We start from the raw sequence: 25,392 nt of genomic DNA, 5'->3' as shown, positions 1-25,392 counted from the left end.
GTGAGCCAATGGACTCGGTGTGTGAAGAGGCAGGACCACAGGAACTGAGGAAAGTACATTTAAAGTACACCGCTCTCACAGGCATTCAGAAGGATGCTACAGAGTTTCCATCTACCACAGAAGTTCAGAAGGAGGCAGCAGATGCCACACCTACAGGCTCGCAAACATCACAAAATGATCCAGTGTCTGTACTGGCTGGGACCACAACATCCGCAGCTCCCAAACCAGGTAGGAGTCATCTAAACTAGTGCTGTACTTGCCGTTGCTCGGGGGGAGAAAAAAGTTAGTACTATAATTAGTTAGATCACATAGAATAGAATGAGCTATCAATCTAAACCTGGAGCGGCAGTGATCATAAAAAAATTAAACTAACTAAAGTTTTAAAACAATGACATAAATCCTTATATGAACGGCTCAAGCAGCTGTACTATGAAGCCTCAGCAATAAGTAGTGCGGGGTTTTTACCTCTCTCTGCTCTCGGCTTTGTTGTGTGTGCACCTTCTCACACATAAACGGGCTGAAGGTGATATTAATCGAGTTGACGGGGTGTTATTATTTATTACCACCAGTGCAATGAAGCTTCCCAGTAAGTGTGAAACCGAAGCGGATAATTTCACGTTGACCTTATTCTTCGTTTTAATAACCCACTAACTGGAAAGGCCGGTTTCTGGGTTATGTGCTTTCAGTCTTGGAGCTCTTCTCACAAAGCCGCGTTGTTGTTAGGTTACAAAAATGCGTGAAACATTTTTGTGTCTTCATCTGTACCGAGTGCTCCGAGTCTCCACAGTCTACTCCAGGAAGGACCAAAGAACGGGATTAGATCAGTCTGGGATTCCAAACAGTTTGATTGTCAGTGACCGCTATGGATTGACACTTTGTCAGGGACAAAGAGGGAAGTAATGCTCTTTAACTGAAAATGCTGTCAGCACAGCAGGGGAGAAAAAGCTGTAAGCAAAGCGTTGTTTTTTTTCACTGTAGATGCTGAGCTGTCAACACTGAACTTCAGACACAGAAAGCAGATCCTGCCACCAGAAAACAATGGAAACAGACCTTAAAAATGCACTGATCATACAGAGTATTAATGTACCATTTATGTGGTGAATTTTTATCCTGGCTTGCTATATAAGTAGTTTCCCTTTAGTGTTTTTGGAATTTCTTTGCAGCAATTAAACTTAATTTGGATGTTTTTTTTTAAACATTGCAGCTAAGACAATTTGAATACATGATTACTTATTAATTTGTTTAAATGTAGTCAACTACAACTAAGCTAATAATAAGCCACCTGTGTCTAATCGAGGAATCCTTAGCTGTTTGTACTTAATACTTAATGGCTTCTTTGGTTTTCTGCTTAAATTTATGCTGTCTCTACTGTATCCAATGTGGCCTCATGCTGTGCTCTGCACTAACTGAAGTATCAGATCTTGCCAGAAGGTGTCACTGTTCACCTTGTAAACCAGGCTTCACACTGCAGCATGTTGGTGAATGAGGGCACTGTTTGTTCACTGTTTCGTAGGAGTGTGTGTCTGGTTTGGAATTATCTGTCTATGTTCTCCTCCTTATTTTCCAGCACAGGATATCCCCTCAATAATGAATTAATAACACTTATAGGGAAGAGATAATAAACTCCCATTAGACAGAGGAAGTGGCGTTTTTAACAACCTTTAATGTTTCAGGCTTCAGCTGCTTTTTTTCCTTTCCAACTCTGATGAGAACGCCATCCAGCATCATTAATTAAAAGGCAAGAGAGGATGTTGGAGAAATATTATTGTTCAAATTTTTTGTAAATCATGCAATGATTATGAGAAAGGCACTTAACTCAAGGGGTGAACCAGTCTGGCTTTTACACAAGATCAACAACTTCGTAATGAAAACGCATAATTTGTTCCCATTTTTTGGTGAATCTATGACAAATGTCAAAGATAATATAGCTTGACAAGAATAAAATAGGATTTTTAGACCAACAAGGTGAGCATTTTACCACATTTACCAAAAACCTGAGAAAACAAGGGGGGGAAAAGAGAAAGTGGCAGGCCTAAAAAAAAAAAAAATAAAAAAAAAACTACAGCAGGAGAGCAGTACACACTGAACTTCCTTAAGAAATGGGGGGGGGGGGGGGGGGGGAAATCCAACAAACACCTGACACAGGACCTGAGAGATGCATTAGGGCCTTCAGTTGTTCACTGCTGTTCACCAAAGCCTTATTAGAAATGGTCTCCGTGGAGGCGGGGGTATTGTGAAGCCATTTTTTAAAGGAAACCTGGAGAAAAGGCTGAGGTATGCCAAATTACTCAAGAATTGGACCGAAAATCGGTGAACAAAAGTCACGTGGAGTGATGAATCCAAATTTGGGATTTTTGGTTCAAATCATCGTCAGTATGTACAGAAGTAGGTCAAGAATGAGATGGAAAAGTGAGTGTCTACAGCTATTTGTGGAGGCTGTGTCATGGTTTGGGGCTATGAACACAGAAAAGTATCACCAGATTTTGATCCAGCGTCTGATTGGAACAGCTTCATTTTCCAGCAGGAAAATGATGTCAAGCACGATACTAACGCTGTAAACACCACTCACTGGAACACTATCAGTCATGGATTGGCCTCCCCGGAGCCCCGATTTCAACATTATTGAAGCCGTGTGCGATCATGTTTTTCACCGTTAGCAGAAAACAGCTGGACCTCTCTTCCCTCTACTTTTATGACTAGTGCACTTTATAACTTTGGGGAGTTTCCAGTTACCAAAAACTTAAGCGGAACCAGTTTTAATTACAGCAGAGAGTTTTAAGTTGGTAGTTTCTCAAGGGTTATACATTGCAATAAATGCCACTGCACACGCAGAACAGAGACGACAGTATCCTCCAACCACTGTAAATCAATACTGACTTGTGTGCTGCATGTTTACGTATAGGAAAGCAGTATTTCACATTTCTAGACAGCTTACACTGAGTGTATCTTCTGAAAGCCATATGTGTGCTTGGGGAAGCATGGATAGAGAATGTCATAGATTTTATGAAGCGCTAACTGCTGGAGAAAGTGCATCTGTCTTCCACAGGAACTGGTCTGTCAGACTTTATCTTCACCACAGCTGCATATCCTGTCCTTGGGAGTACCTGTTTTTTTTTGTTTTTTTTTTGTGTTTGTGAGGCTAAGAGAGAAAGTGTGTGTCGATGCTGAGAGTGTAATTACTGGGAGAGAGAGGCGCATGGACAGAGTAATCATGGATAAGGGTTGCTGTGTTTGTGGTTGAGTCAGTGTGATGAACTCGGTCCAGGCTGTAGTTCCTGTTGTCTGCGTGACCACTCTTCCTTGACATTGGTTTGTTTATTCTGAAAGAGGTAAACTATGTGACCACGCTATCACAGCCACAACTCTGTTTATACCAGAGGTGATTTCTTGCAAGTGCAAACTTCCTTTCGCACCGCTTTTCATTTCCAATAAAACGCTAATGTGGCAATCTTGAGATTAAATATTACGCTGTTAATTTTCTTAGTCACTACATTTATGTGCTCCTATCGCCCCCGATGACTCGACAACAAATCATTTAGAAGAAGAACACAGTAAGCGATAAATAAAAAAATACAAAAATATTTTTTTTAGTTTTAGTTTATGCACTGCAAATGTCATTTCATGTTTTTAGCATATTTTATAGCATAGCTTCAGTTCTGTATTTACTGTTCACAGGGTGCAATCTGCCATACAGACACAGGACCTTGAGACAGCTAAAGCTGAATGCCGTGAGTGATTCTTGGCCAGGATCTGTTTCTCTCTCCTCTGTCAGGATCAGGCATCGGGATCTCTCGCTCACTCTCTCTTCCTTGTGACCTCACCGGAGGGGGAGTTGGTGAATGAGCTGATGGTGGCAGCTGGCAATATGACAAGCAGGAAACGGCTCTCGTTTCCTTATTGCTCCAAACAGGATGTGGGCGTGTAAACTGTTGACATGGGATGCCCGGAGAGCTGAAGGGCTTGGCAAGAGCCCAGGAGGTTGTGGTGGTAGAGGAGGAGATGAAGGAGGAGGAGGGGCAGCAGGAGGAGAAGAAGGGACAGGCAGAGATTTAGTAATTTCAGGAACTGTTTCTGTCAGTCTTGCTGATAGAAGGAAAAAAATGCGTGTGTTGTTTTCTCTTTGCGATGTACGATGAGCTGGTCCACTCATTTATTTTCCCACACCAGCAGACCTGATTGTTTTTATTATTAGGTTGGTTTTTTTTGTTATCGCCAAAAAAAACAAAACAACTATGCTTGCTTCAGTGAAAAATCAAAGAGGACTGAGGTAATCACCATCCTTACCTCAGTAGTCTTTACATTAAATCATTGCTTTGGCAGCCATGAAACAATATTCTATGTGCTACTGGAGTCAAAGTGACGGGCAGCTATTGCATATGTTTTTTGAAAGTTACAGCGGCTCAAAGTTAAAGCCTTTGTTACTTTTGGTTTATTCTTACCGAAAAAGCAGTCTGAAGCTGAAAATGATCATTCTCCCCGAGTTCAGTTTTTAAACTGGGTCTTTTACGTCCGTGGCATATTCTCACCATGTCTTTGCATAAAATGAAAGCGATAATGCACATTCAGGAAACCTTTGACATTTCTCCTTCTGTCTTGCAGGGAATGGAGCCGATCCTAGCCGCCCGCCGTGTAGGAAGGCCAAAGAGTTGAGGAAAGAGCGGCGTCTTCAGAAAGAACAAATGAGGCAAAATGGCGACGGCGTTTCCTCCACTGTCTCTCCTACCCAACCCACTCCTAGTCAAAACAACCAATCAAAAACATTGGAAGAATTCATCAGCGAATCATTGCCTGAAAACTCTGCTCATTGCCTTGAGGTGAACAAAAATATTGTGGAGCAAACTTTTGTTCCTCTTTTTTTTTCTGTAACTTTAAATAATCATTAACCTATTTTGATGATTCTGTCATTAAGAAATAGTGTTCTTAGTCTAGCTTTCAGGCTTTGTAATGTTTGGACTTAGCTAGCTCGAACATTTGGTCTCACAGAGCTCTTCCCCAGCTCCAGTGACTTCACATGTGTTTATGTGTACGGATAGGATAGCTAGCCAAAGCGGAGTGGAAAAACCACCTCTTCCTACTTCGAATTCAACCAAATGACAGGCACACCACACAAAATGGGTTGCATTACTCTGCTGATGACATTAAAACCACAGCACCCAGCTCAGCCAGTATGAGAAGACATGGAAATGAAGTTTTGGCAGGCAGGAGAACAATGTAGAAGAGAGGTTGGTAGAGTAACGTCATTCCTGGTCTTGACCAAGATTTAAGCCAGATGCAGTGATGAACCAGGCAGTGTCTGCCTTTTGTCTATGTACCCCGTGAGACTAGAGAGCTCTTTTCAGTTGGCTTCATTTGTTTGCTAGGAATTATAATTGAATTCTCTTTAGAGGCCACGCACACAATGTTATCCGATGCAAATGGAGGTTAATTATATGTTTTACAAGTCATACAATTTGGAGAGGCTTCTACTTGACCCATTTAGCTCTTTATTATAGAACATAGAGCAGGGCTGCAACAGATTTCTGGCTAAGGAACATTTTGAATCATTAGCAGTTTAGCAAATCGTTCTGATGTTGTCAGTTGGACGTGTCTTGTGTTGATCCTTAAGTGTTGTCACACCAGTACCAGATGATTATTGTGTTTACACTAGAGCAATTAAGTGTAGTCAAGCTCAGTTTCTTCATAAACACATCTGTTTAAGATGTCACACTCGAGAATACACTGCAGGATACATAAAAAAACCCTGCAGGGTCCATATAAAACGTGGAAATGGAAATTTGGTGATTAAGCATCTTCACTTTGGCTTTGCTATAAGATCACCGTCGCTTTCTGCAAAGCTTCATTGTTTATAATACTCTTTTGCTACGATTGATTCTGTGTCCTTGGACGAGCTCACTACTTTTGCAGATCAGAGAGATGAGTCATAGGGACAGGGAAGACGAGTTTAGATGACCATGCAGTGCAGCCGGGGTTCTGCATGCCGCCACTTGGGGTCAGTGTGACAACATGATACAAATCCCCTCAGGCACCTCTGGAAAGTATGGAACTGCTCTTCCCCTTAAGAGTGCCTGTGTACAGCCTCTGCAGTTTTTTCATATTTCCATAGATGTTCTTTTATCCCATTACTTAATATGCAGTGGTTTGGCAGTCAGTTTTCTCGTCTGTCCTTTTACTTATAACAGTGCAAAGAAAGGTCTTGAGGGTTCATGACAAAATATCATTAAGATACAACACTTTTCTTTAATAAATTTTAATTAGCTAAACAAAGTGCAGTTGTGTTGTTTGGCTTTATTTGAACATTCTTAAGCAATTTAAGTTGGTTTTGAATTTCAAGTCTGTTTTGAGAACTGGAAATTTCATTTCCATGCTGTCTGCTAGTGGTGCGAGTTTCCCCCAATTTTTATTTTTTTTTGAACTTATCAAAAATATATATCTCCAGATTAAGAACAATATTAAGACGAGCAAACTTGAGACGTTCAGCATCTCTGTTTGACTAAAGGATGCTGATGCCAAATGTTCATATGAGAGACCTAAGAGTTAAGTTCCAAGCCAAACAAACCCCAAGTTCGATTCATCTGTCGTGTCCTTCCAGGGGATTTATATGGCACAGCCTCTGTGGCCAACAAAAACTTCAAAATGAGGAGACAGTTAATTAAATAGGGCTGGACGATGAGAGAAGGATCCTTTCATTTTTTTAATATTAGCAGCATTGGTCAGTTTTTCTTTCCCCGTCTTTCTATCAAAGACTTTTCCTGATCTTCTCTGTTGAAGTTTGAGCTTATCATATATGCCTTGTTGGATTCACTGCTGCATAAGTACACATGTGATGGATGCATCATAATTTTTCTATGCACCTGTAATTATTGTATGTAAAAATTAACCTATTATAACTTATTAGGCCACTTAGGTTGCCTAATTGTGTTCTTATACTAGGTTACCTGAACTTGGACTGTGGTTTTAATGTTTGTCATGCTTTTGATGACATGGCAGAGCTGAAGAAATGCTCCGCCATTTATCCCCATTTATCCCAAAAAGCACATTAGCAAATATGTTAATGATTATATTTAGAGCAACTTGTTTGTAATATTCTTGTGTCACAAGAAAGACGGACATAACACACCCACTTTCATGAAGCCACATCTTACACAAACATCTATTAAAAACTAAAGATATTTGTGTGTGTGATTAGATTAGCTAGATTATATTTTATAAAATGAGATTTTTCTCCAAAGGATTCACTACAACTTGAGCTTAAGGTCTCGTACAGCTGTCGTAGGTGAAAAGAAGCCTTTGATTAAAATGAAATGATATCTTAGGAATTGTAAGTGCTGTGATTTATTTGCAAAAGATGGTTTTAAGAGGGTGTGCTTATGTCAGTCTTTCTTCCCTTTTGTGGTCTTTTTTTGTTTTGTTAGTTTAATTTTTAGTTTAGTTTTTTTTTTCTTAATTGGGCATTTTCAATAACCACTTACACTTTTCTCATTGCTTCTTACATTTTATTGTTAACTCTTGTTTGCCCATATTCTTTTTGAAGGTGAGGCTAGTGCGCTCCAATCCCCCTAGCCCGCAGTTCAAAGCTTCTTTCGACGCCTCCTACCAGGTGTACAAACTCTACCAGATGGGCATTCACAAGGACCCTCCTGACAAACCCACCGAGAGCCAGGTCAGAGGGTGGGAGGCATAGGTCAACCTTTTCTAGGGGTACCCAGGGAGGGAGGGAGAGGGTCGACAAATGTGGGGACCTAGAAAGGAAATAAAAGGCTTTGATGTATTCCATTTTTGTACTTATTCATACAGGAATATCATTCAATTCAATCATTTAAGCATCATTGCATTTGTATAACTGGGTTCGGTCGCTGCGAAGTTTTAAAATTAGACTTGAATGGATAAATAATTTGTGTTGGAACTTTGAAACAAGAATTAAGTTAAATAGTCTTAAGCATCTGCTTGAATGAGGGGGAAAGTGAATTAACATGCTAGTATTAAAGAGAGGGTATGTGTATAAATGCGAAAGTCAAAGGGAGAGGAAATGGAGGGGAAAATGTTTCCATACGCCAGGGTTGAGAGCGGTGTTTCTCCAGGTGTCTGACTTGGCCCTTGGTCGGCCAGCCGGGTCGTTAGTGTTGAGCTGTTTTTAGTTTGGGGGTTGAGGTAGTTTGTCAGCTGACCCCTCCCGACCTTCACACATTTGCCCTGTCTGTGTCTACTGTCACCCTGCCCTCACGATAGTTTCAGTTTCTGAACCAGAGTATGATTTGAATTTGGAACTGGAGCTCGTAGTGTTTGTGTGGTTTTAATTTTCTTGCGTGCACTCAGTTCAACCTTGTTTACCTTTTTGAGGAGAGTCTGCGGTGTTGGACAAGAATCTGTACGCGTCCCGCTTAGATGATCCACTCAGACAGGCTTCTGCTGCTCTGGACCTCGCACGCACTGATGCTGGGTTCAGTCTGATATTACCAGTCCTCTTCAGCCAATCTGTGGTAATAGCTGGGCGGTGCACTAGCCTCATCCTCAGGTTTCTCATTACGTTATTGCTGTGAAAATACACCATCAGTCTCCTAGATGCAGAATGTTTGCTTGCGCTGATATTTGTGTGCCCGGCAATCTGATTTGAATAAACCAGTAACCAAGTACTGTGTTACCAGCTTTTCTCAAGGGCTAGGAGACTGATGCCAACGCTATGATATAACGCACTGTTGATTCCAGCACTGTTCACGTCCTCCGCCCTCCCTTTTCTAGCTGCTCACTGTCCTCGTATGCATTGTTTATCGTTGTAAAACCTCCCTTCACCTCCCCTCCCCCAACACCCTGTGCTTGAAGGTGAGGCTAGTGCCAGTGAACTTTGAGGACCCTCAATTCATGGCGTCGTATCAGCAGTCGTCAGCGCTGTACGCCCAATACCAGATGGCCATTCATGGTGATGACCCCAGCGAATGTAGTGAGAGTGAGGTACGGCATGATTATTATTCCACACCTGGTTGGGAGCTGCTGCACACGCTCGTTCAACGTTCTTGCTGCTTTTTGACTTTTTTTTTTTTCCTCTTTCTTTTACATACAATACAGTACAATTTTATTTATATAACACTTTAAAACCAGGGGTTGTTAGATAAAACGGGCACTTTGAAAATACTGTCTTACAATTAGTAGTAGTAGTAACAGCAATATTCATTTGACTGGACCTTGTAAAAACATAAAAAAATTTGTCTGTGTTATAATTCTTAAATTTATATATTATAAAATTACTGTGAAATATATAAAAGGGCATGAAAAGAGTTTTTCCCTAGGTTTTTTTTGCAGTGAATGAGTAGGAATCATTGTGAATATAAAACCTGACCTAAGCGGTGATAATAATTAATGAAACGCATTAAATTATATGTATACACACCAGGTTTCTCCACGTTCTATATCAATAAACGAAGAAAAAATAAAGTCTAGTCAGGATGCAGAAACTGCTGGACAACCTGAGAGAGCCTTTTGTCCCTCTGGGCTGGAAAAACAGCCTCCTCCTCCTCCCCCTCCTGCCAGCAGGCCACAGTAAATTACTGAATTCTCCAACTTGTAAAAGTAAGGTAATTAATAAATAATAAAAGCTGTCAGATTGGGCAGACTGTGGCAGATTCTTTCCTAGTGCCATAACCTTAGCTCTATCAATAGAGCGCATGTGTTTGTGCACAGTCTTAGCTCAGGGTAATAACTGTAGTGTAGTTTTAAGAATTAGACTAATAATATCTTCAAAATATAAAATGAAAATGTTGTGCTAAAAACGCTGATGTCTGTTGAGTTTCCAGAAATAAAGTTTTTTATTTTATTGGTTTTCCATGTTGGATAACCACATGTGTAGTGTACAAGCCCAGGGTCGCATAAGATTAGGTAATTACTTTCAAATGCAGCCTCATTAATTGTAATTTACCTTCACATCTGTAGTTTAGAGTGGTAGAGAGAGCCTACGCTTTAGATTGTAACAACACAGTTATTATATGGGCTGTAATTAGTATGAGAGTATGTGTGGAATACACTGCTTTCTGTGCTTCATGGCAAGTCTGTATGGTGGACAAGTCTTGTTCACACCACAAGATGTATGAAATGTGGCTGTGGCACTGGGACCAGAAACATGTTTGTACAAGAAGTTGGAGGGCGGGGGGGGGGGGACGACTTCTTGGATGGGCTGTACCTCACAGCACGCCATATTATAGGTGAGATAATTTCAATAAAAATGCTCCAAAATGCAACAGCATCACAAACATGTTCAAGGGATCTGGCTCAGTGAATCAAATTAGCTACAGTAACACCTAGTCAGCACCCAGCTGTCACTCAAATGCACCACACTCCTAATTATAAGCATGTTATAAAAAAATGCATCTAATAAAGAGAGGGGATTAGATACAGGGTCTAAAACATTAAACAAGTTAATTCCTTCTGGGAGAATGTTTGGGATTGACCAACTGACATGGCTTGAAAAATGATCCCTGTATGGAAGTGGTGTTTCGTCCATTTACTCCAGTGTTCAAGAATTGATAGCGTGACATAAATAGCTCTTTTACCCCTTTCTGAAAACTTGGGACTGAACTTAACTCATCTGATAAAAGTTTATAAAGTCTTAAAGCCAGGGGTGTCGCTGCTTTACCTGGCAATCATTTGGTCATAATGTAACCTGCAGCTGCCAGCTAGTCAACCACTTTTGGTGAGTGAAATGATCCTACTTTTTACTTGGGTAGCAGCTATCCTTGTCTGTGTGATACGTACAGTCTTTGGATCTTGCTAACCAAGCTTCCTAGTTTTTTTTTCTTCATGCACCAAAAAGACATGACAATAAAAATAAACACAACATGGCAGCTGCCATTTTACAGTGAGACAAAAGAATACGTGATACTACAGACTTTATCAATTTCTTATAAACAGTCTAGTGCAGTGGTTCTCAAAGTGTGTGGAGCGCCCCACTGGTGGGACGCAAATTGCAGCTAGGCTTTTCTGCCATTATTTTGTTTAAATGGGGCGTGAAAATATTTCTTCCTGCCATGTAGGGAATGATGTAAAAAGTTTGAGAACCACTGGTCTAGAGGATTGACTCAGATTTAGAGCCTGTGTCAAGTGGTCACCGGAGGAACTGCAGTTTTTGTAAAATCCACTTTGGCTTCATTTTTCAACCCCTGAAGTTGCTGCTCGATTAGGACACGTTTTTATCTTCGGCTGAAGTAAAGCTAGTCCAGGGCATGTTTGATTGAACCTGAGCGACTGTGGTTTGATGACTTTTCTTTTCTCTAGTCGCGCTACAGTAATTTTATGTACAGAGCCAGGCCTTAATTGTTCCCACTCAAACAAATTTGCCTTCATTTTCCCCCTAGTTGGAATACTGTGACACCCACTCCCGAGCCCATAACACTACTGATTTTATTGTCTTGCCCGTCAAGCTCCTGGTAAACTCCTCTTATTCCCAGAATCTTAGACCACCCCCCATCTCCCTCCACCTATTGTCCTGAATAAGGGAAATTCGTTGTTGATGGCACATTTTGGTGAAATGCCATTTGCCTGCTGCTGCTGCTACTTAGGAAGTTGATCCATTTAGCATTTGTTTAGGTATTTATTAATCCATTAAAGTATTCCCTCGGGATAGGATCTAGATTGTTGTCAGCCTATGTTTGAACAAAGTGATGGGAGACCTTCTGTGTGCGTGCAAGCTGAACTACCTTGCCAAGATTGTTCAATCATTAGACAGTAAGATGTCCTAGAGGGTAATTGCTTTGTTTATTTTAGGATGTATGCATTTCCTGTCATGCCACAAGTGAAAGGCAGCCAGACGTTTTTCTTTCCACGTCCAGTCATTGTTTCCTGACAGAGTTGAAGCCCGCACTGGCAATTATTTAGATGCATGCACATACAAACACTCTCGCTGGCACTTATTGGTCTTAACTGTTGTGCTGAGCCATGACTCTCAGTTCCTGCACATGTGGCTTTCATTTTCAAGAAAACAAACCCTGTTAAATCTGTATTTACTCTTCTTGATGGCCAGTACTTTTACCAAGACACTTGGAGAAAAATATACGGAAAAAGTTGAGACATGGCAGTAACAGTCATCCGTAAAATGGAAGAAATGATTGAAATTTTGGCACAGACTATGTCAAAGCTATTTGCAACATGGTTATGCATAGCAGCGATATTCAATAACACCATCTAAACCACATTGCCGTTGTCCACCCAGTTCCTCGTATTATCTGGAACTGCTTTGAACGCCTTTGAAATGAACAGGGACACATGTTTGTGAAGGAAAAAAAGAGTGTTAGACATTTAAAGGGTGAAACCTTATTGCTCAAATAAGTACAGTACAATTTTAGAGAGTACAGAGCACAATGACGAGAGGTCTAAGTAGCAATTAGGCTTAAGCAGATGCGTGTGTTTATATGCAATCTGTGTGTGTGTGTGTGTGTGTGTGTGTTTGAGACGGCTTCTTGCACTCCTAATCGTACACAGATGAGTGTTTGCTGTAAGAAAGGGAGAGTTTGAGAGGAAGTGATGAACTCCATGTGTTCAGTCATTGCTCTGAATAGAGCGTAGTTGATGTGCTGTTGTATTAAGAGATGGAAGCACAGGAGTAGCTGTAGCTGTTTTCATATATATTCATGCCTCAAGTGAGTGCACTCCCACTCGAGTTTGTGTACTTGTGTCAGCCTCACAGAGCTGTTGTTTGTCAAAGAACAAACAGGGGGTCAACCCTGCTGTGCTCCAGGAGAGTGATTTCAGGCAAACACAGCTACACTGCACTGTTGGTTAAAAGAAGAATTAGAAAGAGGGACAGGAGGTATTCAGAAAACACACATATGCAAATTTGCATACATGAGTAAAAGCTCACACGTATATTTTCTATATTTTCCTAATCAAATCAGAATTTCACCACAAGGTCAGTGTGAGATTCTCTCTCACACACACTCAGCTGCACACGTTGTAGCTTGGCCTCTACAGATGATGTCATCTAATAACTGCAGCTGTTGTTTACTTGCTAAACCGTTTAGTTGAGTTTTTTTTGGTGAGTTTTTAACAAAAGTTTCATTTGTGCCCTTCAGCAGTACTGCACAGTGGGAGTCTTTGCTGTTGGTAATTTGTCGACTGGCAGAGCAGTAGTCACCGCAGAGGTAGGAGTGGAAAATTAGATTCTACTGGCATGGCTACACAGGCGAGGGGATTTGACAGGCGGGTTTTTTGCATGGGCGAAGATCATTGTCGACTCAACAGATCTTGTCATTGCACTTCTGTTGGAACATGTTTAAAAGAAACTGTGCAACATACTTTTCTGTTTAGTAGAAGAATTGGGGGAAAATGTGTAGAAATGCATAGTGTTGTCCAAAGATCAACCTAAGCTTATGGGGTTGTGTAGTGGCTTTGAAGAGGAGACTGTAAAGTTCCACTAATATTTGGGGAGTTGCAGGGTGAGAATCATCAGTCCATAGATTTCTGTTCATCCCCACTTCATCTTGGTGTGAGGTTGGGTCCAGGGGAAAGGCATCTTGTTGTAGTATTCAGCACTGCAGGGGACAAGGTTTGTGAGAATTTTATAGCCCACATCAACACCCCTCTGCAAGAGCTGTGTGCACCGTTGCAATGCATGAATAGTTTTGTTGTTTTGAGTGCTTTATGCTTAAGTCTTTTCTTTTGTTGCAATCCTTCATTTTAAAGTTTTTGCTTATTTTTACAACTTAAATTTCTTATGGATGTCGTCATTTTTCTGATGAGAGTCCAGTTTAAGTGATGGAGTTTAAAAGATGGTAAATATGGTTGTTGGTGTCAGTCAAAGGTATGGTGGAAATGACGGATGACAGTTCATCATCCTTTCGCTGCGCTCTGCCAAAAACATCTCCCATGCTGGTGACACTGCATTAGTGTCACCAGCACTGTGGCAGATGCAGGAGGAAACGCACACTCTGTTGGATGAGCTCAGGCTGCTGGCTCGGTTTGCGAGGTGCACTAAAGCCAGCACTGCCCCACCTAGTGAACCATGCCTTGAGCAGTCATTACGATTACTAGCTTTACTGCTGTGCACATACTCAGTCACTTACTCACAAGCAGAGCATGTTGGTGCGCTTCTGGGAAATAATGGGAACTCCTAGAGAACCTACGTGTTAATAATAAGCAAAGACAGATAATCTGTCTCTAAATGTCCAACACAGCCTTCAGTCAGTCTAGATGCTATAAAAACAAAATAAGTAGTCTCATTTCATTGTCAGCAACTTTGATGGAAATAAAATTGCAAGTGCTAATTTTTATTGGCTTTTGTTTACACTGTTATTCTTCAGGACATAATATAAAGAATTAGATTACTTTGATATATGAGTTGGTCATAATGACAAAATACAATATTTTCAGCACAAATCAGATGGACTGAAAATTAGTATCACCGTTTAACAAGCGTTCAAGCCCTAGCTGGTTGGATAGAATCAGAAGCAACACAAAATAATTATGAATGGAAATGCATTTGCTGGCGGATAAGGGTCATCGTGCAATACAGTGTGTATCGTTGTTTATGGAATCACATCTGGACCCTCACTGTCAGTGTTTACAATACTTTGGTGCTGATATAGATCTATGTTCTGCTCCTCAAACAGTGGACCCCAAGGTAAACATATCTGCAAACGAATGACACAGCTGGATTGTAGCATGTCTTTGTAAAATATGAGCAAGGGTCTGTGTTATGTGCTCATTGAGTAAACTTAAATCTGTCAGTCACCACTTTGGCGTTCTGGTTGTCATTACAAAACGGTTTTGGACCTAAACATGGACACCGCTCTCAACCCCACTGCTAAAAATGAACTCCAGGAAACGGTAGAGAGAATGGAAGAAAAATGACATATTTTCCACCCCCACCCCAGTAATCAATATCTGGTGTGGTGTTTTAAATGAGAGAGAAACTATTTTGACATTGGGAGCACTGCTTATTTTTGCTGTCACGGTGTCCTCCCTGTAGTGCGAGCTGCAGTTGATAGGGTAAATGTTTTCATTTGTATAAATACAGTTTTCCTTTTAATTCCCTGTAGTGAATGGAGGGCTTCATTTGAAATGTGACACCTGAGTAGAAAGAAAACAGGGAGGGATAAGTTATATAGAACAGCAAAGGAGACGTGTATGGTTTTCATTTATGCCTTTTTCAAAAGAGCTGCTGACCCAGAGAGCTAACTGTTTTTCTCTCTGTCCCCCCCCTCTGCTTTCCTCCACAGTTCAAGAGATTTCTCTGTGATTCACCGTTAGAGGTATGTATTTCCTTTGGCCTGTTGACAGTTTAATAACCCCCTGCTTTTAAATGTCTCTGTTCATCCAAATGTGTTACCTGGAATGATTTGCCCCAACCAGTAGAGGGTCTTCCTGAAATTACTGTCATGGAGATTATGATAATGACTTGAAAAACGCCTGGGGTTTCGGTTTTTAGTTCCTCATCACATTCACTCAAAAGAAAGAAAATCTAAACTAGTTGCCCTTTTTCAGCACATACCAACCCTCTACCTTTGGTCTGCCTCTTAGAGAGCCCTCCAGCTGGATTGAGTGGAGCTGAGGGATTTGGAAAGGGGGTTTTGTTTCATATCGGAGGGGTTTTAATTTAGCCCTGTGTTAGTGAAAGGGGGTGCCGAAGGAGGAAAATGGTAAATGTGGTGTCCAGATTGCAACTGTGTTGAACATAAGGTCTTCAGAGCAGTCCTTCCCTCTGGCTTTGACGGGATAGAACATACCACATTTATACCACTGCCCATTACTTTGCGTGGCGTGGTACAAATTACAGGTTGATGAGGAGATTGTGTGGGCCCACTTAACAAGAAGCAATTATTCAGGCACCATTAGAAATTTAATGGCAGCTTCTGGTGCATTAATTAGTGAAATCTTGCTCGTAATCTGTTTACTGTGTAAATTTTTAGATGCTTTAATCTGTATACAGAAGGATCTGGAAGAGCATTGGTGGTTAATCTGGTGGTGTTTGCTGTGAGGTGCAAGTTTGCAGTAAGGCATCACTGAGCACTTGTCAGGCCTGTTGAGCTGCAGGCTTCAGAAATACCACTGGACCTCTTGGGTCAGGACAATTACACCAACAATTAGACCCAGGATGGGTACTTATAACAGCCACTTTAATGGGATTGAGGTCCAGAGCACACGCAGACTGACTGACACAAACGCAGTCACTCTCTTTTGCCCCGTGGGCCCCCTCAGGTCTCCGCTAATGAACATCATTAGTGTTTATAGGAAACAAGCTTTTATCACCTCGTCAAGGCTGGAGGCCAGGCAGCTGAATTACACAGTTCTGCACACATGTGCACACCAAAACTGTGCCACACTACCTCGCATATTTTCCTGCCTTCAGTGTCCCCTCCTCTATGCCAGTTGAGGAGGCCATCTCTTTTCATTCGGCGTCCTCTCGTGCAACTTGTTTTTCTTTCCTTCTTTCATCCTCTCATCTCAGTCTCCCCTGTCTCTCTCCAAACGCTCTCCATTTCAGAATTATTATACATGGATTTCTGCTGTTGCTCTGCGTGTTGGCCTCCATCTGTGTCCAATCAGAGTGCTATTAAAATACACAGACACTCACCACATGGACCAGCAAACTCTGTGGTTCATCAGCTCACATATAAGCCTGCATTTTTAAAAATGTATGAGAAATGCATACTTCCAAATTGTAATTGGGACACAGGTAGTCTAATTGTTTGATTTCACCAAAACTGCAGAGGATTCATGCCGAAACTAAGTGGCAGTTAACAGAATATGCCATAGAGTTTTTCAGATGCTTTTACATACAAATGCAGAAATGTAAACACACTGGTTCTGCCTGTCTCCAAACATGATGAGCACTTCAGTGCAGGAGAAACACAGGGTGTTATGGGTTTTGTGGGATTTGTCTCCTCATTCAGTTTTCCTTTTATGAATAAACAACCTACACAGTAACAGGGGTGCAGGACTGTGGCTTTCAGTCTTTTCTTCTGTAGTTTGGTCATCTCTGTCTTTCCCTTCTTAGCATTTTGTCAGAGAATTATTTTACTATGTAAAGAAATGCAGACTTTTCCAAAAGACTTTGATCACTATGTGGAATATACCAAAAAAAGGATGTGGAAAAATAATTTTAACCTTATTCTTTTTGGTCGTAAATTTTTACAAAGAGGCATTGTCAAATGTTGGAACACAGAAATTGATTGAATTATGAAAAAAAAAAAACATGTGATCATAGTGAGTTTTGATGCCAGGAACTCATTTCCAGAAAGGTGGGACTGCTGTGTAATGGTCAAACCAAATCAAAAACAGACAAAAATAATATGTAAACAAAAGCACAGAGTTTAACTTAACATGACTCAGTAAAAACAGGTTCCAGAGAACTGCTTTAAAATAAGTAAGGTCTTTCTTGAAAAAGATGGCTGGATTGCAGCATCCACTGTATGGACAAAAGTACTGGACCACCTTCACCTAACACCTACAGGAGCTGCTTGGCCTTGGAAAACCACACCATGAAGCTCCCGACAGTTTTTGCGTTGATGTTGCTGTCAGAAGAGGTTTGGAACTCAAGACTTGACTTTTGTGCACTGTTCATCTCAGCACTCGGTGACCCCCACTCTGTAACTTTACATGGTCTGACTCTTGAGTTGCTTCCCAAATGCTTCCACTTACAGTTGATTACAGTTCATTGTGAAATATCTAGAAAGGGAGAGATTTCACAAACAGACCCGTTGGAACAGCGGCCTCCTACTGCAGCACCCTGCTCGAATTTAGCGAACTCTTTGAAACTACAAAGGCAGACTGCCGGACTGAGAAATGCAACAAAAACATCTGAACTGAAAGACTAAGAGGTTCCCTTTTAGAGTGTATTGCCCCATAATCATTACATTATCACTTAGCATTAATGGTGCTTTCACAGGTGTGCAAGTTACCTGTGCTTTGTGCGCCATCACGGATGCTGTCGTATATGTTGCTTTCAAGCGAGGTGGTCCCTAACTGCATGCAGCATCCATGAATTTAGTTCAGTGGGGGTCGTATTTCTGGATCTCGTTGATGTGTTTTGTTTTGTTTTTCTTTGCAAAAATAGAATATTGTGCATTTAGCAACAAACTGTTTCAGTTGTCATTGGAAGTGCTGCTGAGCCAGTGTTGGGATTTCCTCTGCAGTATTGTCTGTTTTTTAATGCACTTTTATCGGTGGATCTTTTCTCTGACCAATTTCTTGGTCGCATCTCAGAATAGTCTGCAAAACGTCTCATTGTAGGTGGTGTTATCATCCAAATTTCTGGAATTTTGCATTGTAAAACACTATTTTTAAATTCCTGAGCTACTTGCCCACGCAGCCTTTTACAGAGTGGTGAAACTCTCCACATCTATACTTCTGAGTGCCTCAGCCTCTCTAGGATACTTTTTTTTGAACACCAAATTTACTTATTAAACTTTTTAGTTGTGATATGTCCCTGTTCTACCACTTGGTTTTACAGTCATAAAACTTTTTCTCTATTTCTTTTAACCTGAACTAACCTTTTAAACGTGTTGCTTATGCTAAATTAAAACATTGCATATATTTATGTTTATCTTTGCACAATTTACAGTGAAATATAAGACAATCATTGTCATATTCATTTCTGTTCACATCATCCGTCTTTATTTTAGGCTTCTTCCTTAAAGCTAACTTAACCATTCAAGTCTGAGATAAAGTGTCTATAAAGGGAATATAAGCTCATTTTTGTCCTTGAAGGGTTCACAAAATCCAATTATTCTAATTCAGCAGAAGTTTAACTAAATGTCTCCCTGAGCAGGTTGAAATAAACACACGGTATACCACCTCATGGCTTTATCAAGCGTGCTACACACATAGCCCTGTATTTAGGCCATATGTGAGTGATTTGGGGCTGCTGGGAAGCTCTGGGGTGGTTAGAAGTGTTCCAGGGAATGTTTAGATTGTTGTCACAGTTGCAAGGACACAACCATTAAGCTGTCGTTTGAGGTGATGCACAGGTCAGTCTGACAAGATCAGGCTTGAGCGCGGTACAAGCTTATAAACAAACACACTCTCATACACACACTCAGGCAGCCATTGCAACTCTTGCATGAGCACTCACATTCATAATAACGCTCAAGTGTGTATGCTGAATGTGCGTTACGAAAAATCATCTTGTGCTCTTTCCTTTTGACAAAGCCTCTGGTGTTTTAGTGATAAATGGCGCTAAAACATCAGACCAACAGTTTCCCCCAGCTATGGATACACACACACTTTTAAATCCGCATCAGGCAGTGCTTTATCGAGTTGTGGTCATTGTTGTCCTCCACCATCGCCAGCTGACCGTTTGCCAAAAATGTTCATTTTTATTCTTAAATCATCTGTCGGTCGCAGCTAAATCTCAATAAAACCTCATAATCTACATCTAACGTCATGTGGCCTCTTTTATGGAGCTGTTAGGAAAGGATAATTAAATTACCTATCCATACACACACACACACACACACACACACACACACACACACACACACACACACACACACACACACACACACACACACACACACACACACACACACACACACACACACACACACACAAAAATGGCCTCTGGTATTGATTGTGTCAGGCAGTTAATTACACCTGGGTACCCAAAGGCCTGACCTAAAGGGATATAACTTTTATTACCAGTTCTTCTTAAGAAAACTGTCAGTCTGCTGGGGTCACAGAGCTGCAGGGAGGTGTGGGAGTGGGTGAGAGATTCTATTTGGTCAGGTTTAACTTGGTCAGAGCGCAGGCCCAGTGGCGCACTGGATTAGTGATCTAGCTCTCTCAGTGTTGTGATAACTAGCAGCGTCTGTGCTTCTTAACTGCTTCCAGATGAAGGCTGGAGAAGGAGACGGATCCTGTTACTAGTACGCTGAAGAAAGACACATACACAAACATAAACCAATACCCTTGCTTAATATGACTTTTAACCCCAAACCCCAAGCCTCTAGATTTAAGCCTCTGGGATAAAAGAAGTCAGCTGACTTGATTGAAAAACCCAGCATGCAGTAACCCTGTGAGAAACGCAACGTGTTACAAAAACTTAACAGTTTCATTAATGGAGGGAGGCCCGGGCGCATGGGTGCTCACTTACACCCGCATTCTTTCGTGCCGCAGGGGGAGTGCAGACGCAGACATGTATAGGAGGAAAGCTTGGCAACACTCCACTACCGCCTGGTGAAATGGATTTTGCTCGTGCAGGGTCTTTTTATTAAAATCCTCTCCTGGAGTGTTTCTGTGGCCAGTGCCCCCCCCCCCCCCCCCCCCCCCCCCCCCCCAACAGCCCAACTCTGCTCCTGCTTTCACTCCACATTTGGGAGCCATTAGCAGGCCGAACGTGAGGCTACTGTACACCCCCACACATAATGCGTGAGGCCTGGCAGGGAGAAGCACGGTCTGTAATACAACATCATACAGGTGTGAGTGTGCAGAAAAGAAAGTGGATCAGTGCAAGAAAGTAAACGAGCGCTATTAAATACCACATTCTCGTTCCTCTGTGATTTATATATTTTTACATGCAAACTATACTGTGCACTAGAGTACTGCTATTGTTCTGACCAGTGACTATTTTCTCTTAAACTTTTCACTCTGTTTGCTTTCCCCCAGGCAGAATATGCTCCAGATGGGCCTGAGGTGGGCTACGGCTCCTTCCACCAGCAGTACTGGCTGGATGGACGTATTGTGGCAGTGGGGGTGATTGATATCCTGCCTACCTGTGTGTCCTCCGTCTACTTGTACTACCATCCCGACTTTAACTCACTGTCTCTGGGCTCCTACTCTGCTCTCAGGTTTGTTGTCAGCACTCAAACACAATGTGCTTGCTGTTTACGTGAAAAACTGCTGTGAAGACAGAAGTAAGCCACTGGGACATGATGCCAGTGGTGTTTTTAAAGGGCTTGGCGTAATAAAACCTCACCGGTGCGCACATTACTCACGGCAGCACCATAGAGTGCGTTACAGTTGGTCTTAAACGACCACAGCAATGATTACGAAATGCAACATGCAGCTCCTTTTAAGAAAGAAGTTGCTTTGTCTCTTATTCCTTTCATTCTTTCTTCCCTAATGTCTTTGTTCTGTCTTTGATGCTTTCTCACTTTCCTGCCTCTCATGTTTGCCCTCCTCTTAACCTCTCTCTCTCCCCCCCTGACTCTTGGTCTATTTGGTTCCTCCCACATTTTATCTTTAGAACTGTATACTATAAGTGCCACAGTACTCTAGGTCAGGGAAAAATACCTCTTTCTTCACACTTGATTGGTTGAGGCAGTGCTCTGTTTTGCGGTTCAGCTGATGACAGTTCTCTCTCTCCCAGGTTGAAATAAGAGAACTCACGCATACTCTATAGGTGCACATATCTGGCGTTTCCTGTTAAAATGTAACCCAGTAATGCGAGAAAGGCTTTTAAAAATTTCTCTGCACATATGCGAGGGACCGGGTGATCTTCGCTTTAAAGTTGGTGTGCACAGGTGTTAAAATGGGAGTTGTGAGCGTTTATGTGCAGTCGCGCACAGGATCTTTTCTCATATAGAGGGAACACCTCGGTCATCCTAAGCACACAGCCCACCCCTCCATCACTTATTATTGTAAGAGTCTGACTCAAAGAGTAACACAGAGTGCTCGACGTGTGGAGGAGGCCTTGGAGAAGGAAGCCAGCGGGACTGAAATCCTCCCACGTGTTTACAGACACCAGAGAACGGTCTTTGATCAGGTCTTGGACACTCCCTAGTCTGCTTGGACTGGCTGACTCTGTTCAAAACTTGCTGTACAGAATGCATGTGGCCCTCTCACCCCCTCTCTGGTATATGCATATATTCATTACATTAGATGGCGTTCCTACAGCAGGCCCAGTTGGATTGGAAACTTAACTTTTCAGCCGCAATCAAGTTCATTCTAGTGTTTAAAAAAAAAAAAAAAAATGTTGGTAATTTTCCTTTCTTTTTCTATTTTTTTAGTAAGAGTTCATGGAAAGTTCTGGAATTTTACACCAATACCTCTTTGGGAGTCCTGATTTGTGTATTTACTCACTTATCATTTTACAAATCACGTGTAGCGTTTAGATAATGTCAGAGCTGAAATAATATACGCCTGGATGTCAGGCAATACAACAATACTAAAACAAGTAAAGCACTGTGCGCGCTATTTAGCTGTGTCAGTATGCTTGTATGTGCGATTCAGCAGGAGAAACAGGAGAGGGAGATGTTGAGAAATTTCTCAGAGTGCTGCTCCTTCTTCCACAGGCCCCCGAGGACAGAAGGAAGAGGGGAAGAAAAGAGGCGCATAATGAGGTGCCTGAAGCACTGTGTACAGGGAACACAGCTGGTGTTAAACCTGGATCTCTCTTACGAAGATGTCCTGATTATGTTGTCGTCAATGATCTCAAACCAAAATATACTGTATTTCTTAATCAGGCTTAATCTGATTGAGTGTTTATATTTTTCTGTAAACAGTCTTGTAGTTGAATGCGCACATAGCCTATGAAAAGTAAAAAAAAAATAATAATAATTCTAGATAACAAAAATATCCACTTTTAAAATACTTAAACATATGTTTGCAGTATTTTGCAACAAAATTGCAAAAATTGCCATTTGAGTCCAATCAACATGGACTCGAATGGCAAAAATTCCTGCAGTGGCCCCAGTTTTAACCACATATATATATTATATAGATTACTCATAAATGCTGACACAATAAAATAAGTATCGGTGTGTTTCCCATCACTAGAAGCTCAACACAGTTCTTGTAAGATTAGGTAACAAAATGTTTCCACGTGCATGCAAAGCTGCAAAAAGCATCTCATAGCATGCATTATTATGAACCGTGTGCTTGCGTATGCACATCAGTATGAGGGAAGCTGTGCAGGAGCAGAGGGCTTGATAATTGGCTTGTGCTGGAGTGTCAGATGGCTGAAGAGGGGATAATGGCGGACTCAAGCTGCTGCCATGGGGGTGGAGGTGGGGGGTGTGAAGGCCTCAAGTGAAGGGGGCCTATGGCTTTTTGTGAATGGGCCCCTCGCCTCTCTTGACCCCCCCTTCTTCCCTGATTCAGGCCTGCCGGGCCCTTTTGTGGTGAGGGGATGGGAACCCAGGAACCTGGCAGCAAGCGGGTGACCTTCTAGCACCTCTCTCTTGCTGCCTCTCTTCTCCGTCCCTTTCTCTTTCTTGACCCTCCTCTTTTATATTCTCCTCCTGTTCCCTCTCTCTCCCCCCACCTCCCTTGCTTGGCTTGCTTTGTCCCATGTCTTATTTTTCAGTGCATCTATTTTATTTTAAGGCCTCTTTCTCTGTCTGTTAAGTCTTGTAAGAATGGGAATTCTCCCACTTCATTTAAGCGGGTGAAACACAGAAGTGGAAGGAAGAGTGAAACAAAAAGGATAGGGGGGGGGGAAAGAGGAGCTGGAATTTAGTTATGGAATAGCGAAGGAAACGGCCGAGAGAAAGGAGAAAATAGGCTTTCAGTAAAAGGATGCAATTAAGGAAGAAGCTATTGGGGAAAAATAAAGCAGGCGAGACATTTACTGTATTTGGAGAAGGTGTATAAATCCTCCACGTTCTAAATCTTTATTTTACACACTCTCTTCCTCCTTTTTCAGCACCGTCTTCTCTGCTTCAGGGCTCAGGGCTGATAGAGAGAAGGCAATTGTTTTTGTGTAATGACATGAAACCAAAAAGAAGGTGAAAAAAAACAAACCTGCCTTTTTGAGTGTGGGTGTTTACTTCCTCAGCTTAGGCACTGCTCTAGACATAGCAGCAAGTGCCATTTATATGCTGCTGATGGACTAACTTGTAAGTGAAAGCACATTTTAAGTTAGTTGGTGTATTTTTTGATGTATCAATTTGAATGTTTTATTAATTCCTTTATTGTTGCTTTGTTATTAAAAATTGATACTTTTCTGATGCAGCATCCCTGCATATGCAGTTAAAACTGTGCGAAACTCCGAATCAGCTCATCATCAGGGTTCATATTTTTCAGAAGAGTAAACACTGCAGTAAATAATCTAATTAACCTGACAATAAAATAACTGTGTAAATCGCAACCATGATTTTTCTACATGGGAAATTGAAATTGGTGCCCTGTGGTGCACAAACTCCAGCTATGAGGAAAGTGATGTCGGATCGAGCCATCCTTTTAAGACGCAGTGACACTGTATGCTGCTTGAATACAGTATGTGATGTTTCAAAAAGCATGAAGCCTTTTCCTTACACTTAGCTCTCTGACAAGGTGCATTTGTGTGTTTCCTGCCACAGGGAGATCGCTTTTACCAAGCAGCTGCAGAAACAGTCTCCCAAGCTGTCCTACTACTACCTGGGCTTTTACATTCACTCCTGCCCCAAGATGCGGTATAAGGTACGCATTATCTCACACGTACAGCACATTTATCATGGTTATCACACTTTATATTGACAATATATTTGAATTTCAGCACTGGGGTCCTACATTGTTGAGGTTTTGTAAACTGGAATTCACATATCAATGACTTTAAGTGTTTTATACTCTGATATAAATGCTTTTATATTTTAACATTTTGGTACAACAGTAAGAGGCCTGTTACGACACTGATATGCTGGAGATTTGCCATCTTGTAATTCAAATGTACCTCTTTGCTCTCCTTTCTTGGGCCTTTTAGATCTCAGATCAGATCTCTGTTCTATACTCTTTCAGTTTTGTCTCTCTTGCCCATCATGTCTCAGGCCAGTGACCAACATGCTGTAATGTCTTTTGTTTGTAAAATACCAATATTAAGTACTAATATAGTTTTTCTTTTGCTGCATAATATTTATAGCTTTATAATATAATCACAAAGGGCCCTGTAGATCTCTTTATATAAAATCCCAGCACCTGCCTTAATTAACATTACAGTCTAAATTACAATTTGGAATTCATTCACCATAAGTTTATCTGGATTAGCAACATTTATCAGTGATGGTTTGAGTATAACACAAGCATGAGTATATACTCAAATGCTCCTGTTAAAATTTATTCATACACAGTCAGTATATTTAATGGAGTGAATAGAGCATGTGAGGGAAACAAAGTGATGGTGAGGACATCCAGGGAAGTAAGAGAGGATGAGGCTGCTGAAGACATTAAAGGTTTAGCGAGAGGTTACACTGGTGACAGTAGCCATAACTCAGCAGTGAGAAGAGTTCAGGACGCTTCCACAGAAATCTGCATATACACTGCAGTTTACCTGCTGTAGAAACTGACACAAATAATAAATGTGGATACACAGAGGAGCCAGGACTCACAAACATAACCTCGGTTCACACCAGAAACCACTGAAATATCTATAGCTTAGGAGGATGATGAAAGAAAGGAGTCTTTCCAAGTGCTTTAGTTTAGCTAAGTTTTTCCCATTCTTTCTCTCTTTTTCTCATTCATCTGCTAATTCCTCTATTTCACTGTCATTTCATTCAGATG

The 25,392-nt window shown here is 41.4% G+C and overlaps 1 protein-coding gene across 5 annotated transcripts in view; it reads left to right on the top strand.

Moving 5' to 3' along the window:
• ate1 (arginyltransferase 1) overlaps nt 1–25,392 on the top strand; it is a 54,202-nt gene that overhangs the window by 8,547 nt on the left and 20,263 nt on the right. For 2 of the 5 annotated variants that reach the window (XM_080868135.1, XM_080868138.1), the window contains exons 5-11: nt 1–228; nt 4,600–4,814; nt 7,532–7,660; nt 8,818–8,946; nt 15,198–15,230; nt 20,584–20,765; nt 24,219–24,318. In XM_080868135.1, coding sequence (XP_080724261.1) covers nt 1–228; nt 4,600–4,814; nt 7,532–7,660; nt 8,818–8,946; nt 15,198–15,230; nt 20,584–20,765; nt 24,219–24,318 — 1,016 coding nt within the window. The remainder of the gene's footprint in view (nt 229–4,599; nt 4,815–7,531; nt 7,661–8,817; nt 8,947–15,197; nt 15,231–20,583; nt 20,766–24,218; nt 24,319–25,392) is intronic. The other 3 variants (XM_080868137.1, XM_080868136.1, XM_080868139.1) reach the window with 3 other exon arrangements.

The sequence above is a fragment of the Rhamphochromis sp. 'chilingali' genome (assembly GCF_963969265.1).
Source record: "Rhamphochromis sp. 'chilingali' genome assembly, chromosome: 20".
NCBI lineage: Eukaryota > Metazoa > Chordata > Actinopteri > Cichliformes > Cichlidae > Rhamphochromis > Rhamphochromis sp. 'chilingali'.
This window is presented reverse-complemented; position numbering and strand designations above follow the sequence as displayed.